Here is an 8,584-nt window from a genome sequence, read left to right as displayed (position 1 = left end):
GACATCAGCTTTCTTGTGATAAGCCAGGCAAAAAGAGGCTTTCCCCTCTTTCAACTTAATCCCACTAAAGCAGGTGTTGCAGTAGATGTAGTCTTTCTGGACTTTAGGAAGGCCTTTGACACTGTCTCTCACCCCATTCCCATTAAGAAATTAGGCAACTGTGGCGTCCATGCCTACGCAGTCCAATGGGTCACAAATTGGCTGGAGGGCCACACCCAGAGAGTGGTGGTGGATGGGTTTTTTTCGACCTGGAGGGATGTGGGCAGTGGGGTGCCCCAGGGCTTGGTCCTTGGGCCCGCACTGTTCAACATCTTCATCAGCGACTTGGACGAGGGGGTAAAAAGCACCCTGTTCAAATTCGTGGATGACACTAAAATGTGGGGAGAAGTGGGCAAGCTGGAGGACAGGGACAGGCTGCAACTAGATCTAGACAGGTTACAGGGGTGGGTAGATGAAAATAGGATGGGATTCAATACTGACAAGTGCAGGGTATTGTACTTGGAGAGGAAGAACCAGCAGCACACCTACAGGCTGGGGAACTCCCTTCTTGTCAGTGCAGAGGCAGAAAAAGATCTTAGAATCATCATTGATGCCAAAATGAACATGGGCCGGCAGTGTGGGGATGCAGTCAGAAAGGCCAACCGTATCTGTCATGCATCCACAGATGCATCTCAAGCAGGTCCAAGGAGGTGATACTTCCCCTCTATGCGGTATTGGTCAGGCCACAGCTGGAGTACTGCGTCCAGTTCTGGGTGCCGCACTTCAAGAGGGATGTGGACAACATGGAGAGGGTCCAGAGGAGGGCCACTCGCATGGTCAAGGGGTAGCAGGGTAGGCCCTACGAGGAGAGGCTACAGGACCTGAACCTGTTCAGCCTTCACAAGAGAAGGCTGAGAGGGGATCTGGTGGCCATCTACAAACTGGCCAAGGGGAACCAGCAGGCTATGGAAGAGTCCCTGTTCTCCTGAGCACTACCAGGAGTAATGAGGAACAGCAGTCATAAGTTGACCAAGAGTAGATTCAGGCTAGACATCAGGAAGCACTACTTCACAGTCAGGGCAGCTAGCATCTGGAACCAACTTCCAAGGGAGGTGGTGCTCACTCCTACCCTGCGGGTCTTCAAAAGGAGGCTAGATTATCACCTAGCCGGGGTTGTTTGACCCCAGCATCCTTTCCTGCCCAGGGCAGGGGGTTGGACTTGATGATCTGCTCAGGTCCCTTCTGACCCTACCTACTATGAAACTAAGGAGAAATGAGGCAGAGCAACTGTGTAACCATGATTAACACCAGGATAGCTCAGACAGTTGTTCTTGTAACATACCTGGAGTCTCTGGAGACGTGTCTTTTTTCCTACAAGGTCAGGCTGTGGCTCTTTCTCTAGATCAACTTTGGTTCTGATAGCAGAAAACTTCTTCTGCAAAGGTACAAAACCTGCATCAAAGTCTTTGTGCTGAGAAATCAAGTTCTAGGAGAGACAAAAAATAGCATCTGTGAGTTGCATTATGGGCCCATTTCATACTATGAACAAATAATTAGCTGTACTACCCAACAATTCACATTTCTATTAATCATTTATCAAGCTATGAAGTGCATTCAACACACCTAGGTCTTACTGAATTTATTTATTAAAGCGGTTTTATATAAAAGATTAACCATACTCTTTGACTTGGGTTAAAAATAGGCCTTGAGGTGAATAGGCTGCTCACCTGAAGTTTGCTTTTGTTTTGCAAAAGACTTTTATGTAGAATTTCTCTCTCCTTTGCTGCTTCAGTCACCTCTGTCAAGAGGGACGCTGCTTCCTCCTCACCAAAGACACTGCCAAGCAAATCTTTCTTCAGCTGTATCATCATCATCCTTTCCTTGAATTGGGAGCTTTCTGCCAGACATTCCTAAAACAACACTTCATTTGGTGAAATGATAGCACTGACAACTACATGAGCAGACCAAAAGCCACACAACAAAAGAATATATAGACTTCAGTGCCACCGCTTCAACGAACAACATATTGTGCATGTGTGGTATAATGCAAGACACTGAAAAAAGACTGCATCCTCCTCCATCCCTAATAGGGAGAGAAGGCCTAAACAATATGAAGATAATTGTATTCCTACTTGCAGGACCCTTTTGTTTCTGCAATTGCAGTTATGAGGGAAGCTGGGGCTACGCTACAGACCTAGTTCAGTCCTGCTGTAATGGATAATGCAAGTTGCTTTACCACAAGTGCACCAGGAAGCGCAAGTTCTGCTTACAATATTTCTTTTAGCTTCTTGTCTCCAGTTCTTCTGCCTTGCATCAAAGAAGCTAGTCAGCTACAACAGAACTTGCCACAAAGCAGCCTTATCAGAGTTAAGGTTAAGTTTGATCCTTGTTTCTGAAAGCATTTGTTTCAGAGATTGAAGGGGTGAAGATACAAGCAAATCCCCATATCATGGGTGCATACCTGTTCTTAGATCAACCTGGCTACAACCAACACACTACAGAAATTATGTACTTTATTCTCTGTTATGGCCAAAGCATTATCAGAATCTACAGATATCCTGTGCAGAGATCCAGAGAGATCTGTGGTTACTATTGGAGGCAATACTATTGTTGTTATTAATATTTAGCTCTGATATGACATTTGTACCTCAATTGGCAACTGTATGTTACCAAATTGAGTACTGAAAGTGACATATTCTGTTATTCAGCTGATCTTCAATAATGTGTTATTTTCTATGATAACAGGACAATTTTCCCAGCTGTTGCTGTCAGCATGCTACACACATATAACTTGCTTCCAAAGCGTGTGCAGTACAAACAAGATATTGGGTCCCCAACTTAGCAGCACCTCATTACCTCAAGCCGAAGTAAGAAAGTCTGTGCCACTGTGGGTTCAGTAACATTAGCAGTCATATCCAGAAGTCCCTGAACTGATGGCTTCCACAGCTGAAATTCTTGCATTGGGTTTTGAAGATGCTGCCTTAGCTCACCTCCAGCTGCAATACTCATTTTAAATGCTTTCCCTTTAACACTGCAAAAACAAGCAGATAGACAGAAGCATTATATTAAAATCCTAAACACGTCTGAGTTTATCAAAGGAAAAATTAGCACAGTCCTCATGTGCATTCTGTACTTAACACAAAGAACCTCAGTTTTCTCCTTATGTAGTCCTGGCTTCGTGAACCCTTGTCCTTGGCAGCAACTTCTGCCAGTGTCTGGCAAACTTTGCTTAGCTCTAGATAGATGTGTCAGCTCTTCTGAAGCTACAGTGTATTCAGCGCTGACTCACTGGGGGTAAATCTGGCCCTTCAGTTCCAACTGCTGAACAATCTCTGCTTGCATGCATTCATTACTTTATGTTCAGTTATCCATGAAGTAAGACCAAGAGAGAAGTATGGTTGATGGTTGGCACAAACTAATGCTTGTATAGAAAGTCCGAATTTATCTGTATCCCCTTTTCATTTTAGAAATAAAAAGTAAAAAACTTTTTTTTTTACATCTTTACATTAAAAATAACTGTTTGATCATCTAAAATGCCCAAAAGAAGGCCGGAGATAAAAGTCTTCTTTGTCTGTAGCTAAATTTCTTTAAATAATTTTTAAATGTCAAATAAACTGAGTAGCAAAATAAAAATAGCAAAGAGTCATTAATTTAAACCTCCAAGTTTCCAGTATGAAAGCTGGTGTTCAGTACAGTGGGGCCCAGCAGCACACCTCTACAGCTGCTTGTTGGTTCTCTATGCGTGAATCTTAAACCAAATAACACTTTGCAAAACAAATCTATGCACAACAATAAGCAGTGCCCTGTTCTGCTCAAAACAGGAAGTAGTCAGACTGCAGTTCTACTCCATGCTACAACACAGCTGTCCAGCGCACGCTCAGCTAGTTTCACCTTTCCATTTAAAAAAAAAATTGTTTTTGCTTCTGCATTTATAAAATTAAGATGGTAACAATCCCTACAGCAAAGAGGTAATACAAACACATGCATGTTTAGAGGACCCCCAAATCCTCAGCTGGAAGGTATCTCCTTCGCCATCTGCTTTGTGAACTGTGCCAGTCTCTGCCTGAAGCTGCCACGCCTGCAAAAAAGCATTATGAAAACCCCAGCAACTTACTAAACAGCTGCTGTTTCCTAATCACAGACCAATTTTCCAATCTTCTTTATTTGGCTGCCATGAAGGGAAAACATCCCAGTTTGTTTGCTTGATTATTCCTTTAAAATTTGATTTGTTCATTTTCTGGGATGACCAGACCCACTTCAATTGACCAGCATAGCTGGCACTCAACATAATGAAAGAAGTGTGCAGATAATAAAGAAAACTGACCTTTTCCCCCCAAAAATAATCCTTTCTGGAAATCTGCAAAAAGTTTTACTGCAGTTTCTGTAGTTCCCGATTCCGGTGAGCCTGGAAGCGGAAGCACCAGAGCACAGGGAGAGGCTAGATTTTGCAATGTTTCCAGCCCAAATGTAGGCAGGAAGCAGGAGGTAGGTAGTCAGAGGAAGGTGGAAACAGCCTTGTCAGAGAATTGCAAGGGGACTGAGTCATCAAAACAAAGTCCCAAAAAAGGGCACTTGTGGCTCACAGCCATTCCTCCAAACTATTTAACAACTGCCACTCCTATGCTGACTTTGGATTGCTATTGCGAAAAGAAAGCAACACATAAAACTACCAATTCTGCAAATTTAAGGTGAGCTAAATTAGCCAAGCAATCGAACCAAGCTAAATTATTCAGCCTGTGTACAGCACAATAACAGAGCGATCCAAGAGCAAGAGATAGGAGTCCATGTTCCTAGTCATTATGGAAGCTTAGAATACAACACGCAGGCAAATCACACCTCCCCAGGATACCCTTTGCCTTGGGACAATGAAAACCGTTTCCTTTGACTTTTTAATACCTGCTCCTGCTCCCTGTCAGGCAGAACTGCAATTGGGAGCAGATTTAGGGCCTAAGAGAGATTTTTCCAATTGTTCAACTGTCAGATCCATACCCTGATTTTAAGTGCTCAGCCCTCTCACCTACAGCTCCTATCAGGATACTTATGCCCAGTTTTCAAAACAACTCTACACTCCCATGTTGAGCTCCTCTGAAAATCTAGCCCTTTATTTTGGTGCCTAATGGGAGACAAAACCTGGCTCCCAGGGCTTTTAATGGGACTATGCACATGAGTTGGTATCTCTGAACATAATTAAGAGTTGCAGAAGCTGGCTGTAAAATCACAGGTAAAATGTAGGATGTGGCTATAACCTATAAAAATCCCTCTTTTTTTAACCCTGCTACTTCAGGTCCAGCTGCATCTTGCTTTTCTGTTGTAGGCTCTTGCTAACCCTTGGACCCATCCAGTCCCTGACTGAAATTTTAGCCATATTCCCAATTTGCAAATACCTTTGGTATTCCTGTATTGCAGATACAACACTGTCCACATGTGGCTGTACATCCTGTGGAAACTGGAACAGCTTGTTAAGCTGAGCCTTCAGCCTCTCAACCTTTGGCTCCTCTGTGGCAAGAGCTGCTCTTGTTGCCTTAACCATAAAAGTAGCAGTCAGTTTAAATCACAAGCACAAAAATCAGAGCATGAAATATACTGACTGGGCTGACTCTTGAAATGATTAATCTGCCTTCTGTGAGCAGATACTTAAATGCATCAGATTCAACTGTCCCTGTACAATTTACTGAACAGCTATGAACAACTTTTGGATATGTTTTTTTTTTGGAAAACTTCCACGTCACATCTTCTAGTGAGTCTGTGGTATGCACAACTCACTCTCTAATGTGTGTCAGTGGTCAGCAAAGCCACATGCCTTAGTTCGATTCTTGGATTCAATGACTTAAGTTGAGTAGCACTTTGGATGCCACCATAATCCATTCTGCAGGCACTAACAACAAACATCTCTTCCACAGGCAGTTATAAAACAGTAATTATAGAGTTAGATGTGGAACTTGGGGAGCAGGGGGGAGGGAAGGGTGTGAATATGACTGGGTGGAATCAGCTGTATTTAGTGCATGTCTGCAAATATTCTTTCCCTACTATTTGCACAATTCTTGTTAAATACAGCATATTAAAAAGCATTTGGGGTAATAATAAAAGATATCATGCAGAAATAAACATGATGATAGATACATGAACTTTACAGCTGTTTAAAGAAACACAATGACAGTGATTGTTACATATTCCATATGCAGAGAACCTCTTCTCACGCGGTTTGGCTTTTTAAGCAGTTCAATTTTTAAAAAAATATGACATTTCTACAACCAGAAACTTGAAATTATAAATGTGCTAGTACAAACACATGTATGCACATGCACACACACTTTATTTCAGTGGAACTATTTATAGAGTAAGAAGACATCTGGAGAGGAGCTAGCAATCTGACTGCCAGAACTACAGAGAATCAGGGCGTAGAAAATGTGAAGTGGAGACCATAGAATTATTGGGTCTTTTGTCTCCATTCAAGTTTCTTTATTCATGTTCACGTTCTGGCCTCATCTCCAAACTATTTTGGTATCATCCAGTAGTGCATTAAGTGACCATGTGTAACACTTGTGGTTGGTGATAAATATTCAGTTAGTCAAGTATGCTAACTAAACTTTGTATCTGTTGTGTTTAACCTTCTCCAATGCAACTTACCATGCACTTTCTCCACAGGATCAATAACTCCTCTTCACTCTTTGTCCTCTCCCTTGGCTTCAGGTCACTTTCAAGCCTTTGTATCCCCTTTCTGAATTCACTAACCTCTGCTTCTAATTCTCTGACTTGGGACTGATAGGCACTTTTTGACTGGAAGAACTTATGCAATCTCTCCTGTTCCTCGCTACACATTAGTTTCAACTTCTCCAGGGCTTTCCTCAACTCCTCCAACTTGTCCTTTATCTTTTCAGCCCCTAGGGGGGAGGTATTCTGGATGACACCTATAGACTGAACTTCCAGGTTTTGCAGTTCCTTTTCACCGCTCTTAACGTGTTCGGCAATGGCCTGCAGTAAGAAGAAGGTCAGGGAATGTTACTGGGAAAGGGGATATGGGAAGGCAATTGGCAATATTCACTTTCTATAGTTATTTGTATTTTCTTCTACAATTATTATTTCAAGGCCTATCATTTATAGAATGGCTAGCTGCCAAATTGGATATACCTAGTTGTAAACTGTAGCATATGCATTATGTAGCCCGGGGTGGGCAAAATGCGGCCCGCGGGCCGGAGGCAGCCCACCAGGCCATTCTATCTGGCCCACAGGGCCCCTAAAAAACTTAGAAAAGTAATATTTATATGCCCCTGGCTGCCTGTTATGCGGCCCTTGATGGCTTGCCAAAACTGTGAGCAGCCCTCCGTCCAAAATAATTGCCCGCCCTGATGTAGCTATATGTATTATGTTCTTCAAGAACTAGTGGATCTTTTTGAAAATGTGTCCTGATTTTCAAATGTGCTCAGCACTCATAATTCTAGCTGAATTCAAGAGTAGCTGCATAAGTCAGGCCATAGATGCAACTAAAGCTGGTCAGGCCAAACCAAGGCATGAAACACTGGAGACTTTGCCTCTTCTAAAATGATATCATTATTGCTGACCCTAAGGATTTAAATGTCATGAGCCAAGCCCTCCAAAGTCATAAAGATTAGTTTAAAAATAAAGAGTTTTTTAAAAATAACAAATTTGATGCTTTTCTATTTGTTTTCCAACTTTTGAGCCTATGGTTTGCAACCAGGAGGGACAGAGTTCCAGTTTTTAAATCATGGTTGAGGGAGAGGCTCAGATAATCACGAGGTCTCCAGGAACTGAGGCTTAAACGCGCCCCCCCGCCCCACAGTATCACAGGGCAAATATGATAAAATTGTGAGAATTGGCAATGCTGTAGTAATTGTATCAAAGAGCCAGTGGCAGACTTGAAATAACTCATTTTCCTCAGCACCCTTCTTTAACCACTATAGAATAATTAGTTTTGAATTCTTTTATTTTAAATGTATTACTCTACTGTAGCAAAACCCCCAGTTTTTCTTTTTTTAATTTATTTTAAAATGCATTCCCTTGCCCAACCATTTCTGACTTTTCCTTTCCCTCTCTATTCCCTAGGTAAGTATAAATAAGCTAAGATGTAGAATAAGCTTTAACATTTTATTTTAGGTAGTAAGTTTTATTTTTCTCTCCCCTCCTTGCAAATAAGTGCCCTGCTATTTTGATATAGATAGCCACTGTTTTATAAGGGATACTTATTATGTTTTGTACTTTTTTTTTATTGCTTTTATATTGTGTGATTACTGTTTTAGGCCTATATGTGTAAGTTAGCATAAGTCATGTCAAGTTTCCATTTTGTTTGTCAAGTCTCCAGCCTGTCCCCAGGCCCAGTTGAGTAACCCATGACTCATGCCTACCCCTCCTATGTAACTTGGTTCCTGAATGAATGGGGATGAATGAGGGTGCTTGAGAGACAATGGCAGTAGGTCTACAAATAGCTCCCTCTGAATAACCGAACCATCAACACCAATATCTGGACCAACAACCCAGCCATTGGAACCACTCTCAGCATTCAAAAACCAAAAGATGAGGCAACCCACCATTGTGCCAAGTCTGTACATGCTCAGTAAGAACACCTGGAGCCCTCTGGAACAGGACTGAC

The 8,584-nt window shown here is 42.2% G+C and overlaps 1 protein-coding gene across 2 annotated transcripts in view; it reads right to left on the bottom strand.

Moving 5' to 3' along the window:
• SYNE3 (spectrin repeat containing nuclear envelope family member 3) overlaps window positions 1–8,584 on the bottom strand; it is a 98,232-nt gene that overhangs the window by 38,033 nt on the left and 51,615 nt on the right. For both annotated transcript variants that reach the window (XM_019518607.1, XM_019518608.1), the window contains exons 7-11: window positions 6,607–6,951; window positions 5,364–5,500; window positions 2,836–3,010; window positions 1,707–1,889; window positions 1,322–1,465 (exon numbers count right to left, since the gene is read on the bottom strand). In XM_019518607.1, coding sequence (XP_019374152.1) covers window positions 1,322–1,465; window positions 1,707–1,889; window positions 2,836–3,010; window positions 5,364–5,500; window positions 6,607–6,951 — 984 coding nt within the window. The remainder of the gene's footprint in view (window positions 1–1,321; window positions 1,466–1,706; window positions 1,890–2,835; window positions 3,011–5,363; window positions 5,501–6,606; window positions 6,952–8,584) is intronic.

This window comes from Gavialis gangeticus, unplaced genomic scaffold (genome assembly GCF_001723915.1).
Source record: "Gavialis gangeticus isolate Ggan-Ray unplaced genomic scaffold, GavGan_comp1, whole genome shotgun sequence".
NCBI classification, from domain to species: domain Eukaryota; kingdom Metazoa; phylum Chordata; order Crocodylia; family Gavialidae; genus Gavialis; species Gavialis gangeticus.
The sequence above is the reverse complement of the archived record's forward strand: the minus strand, read 5'-3'. Positions and strand labels throughout refer to the sequence as shown.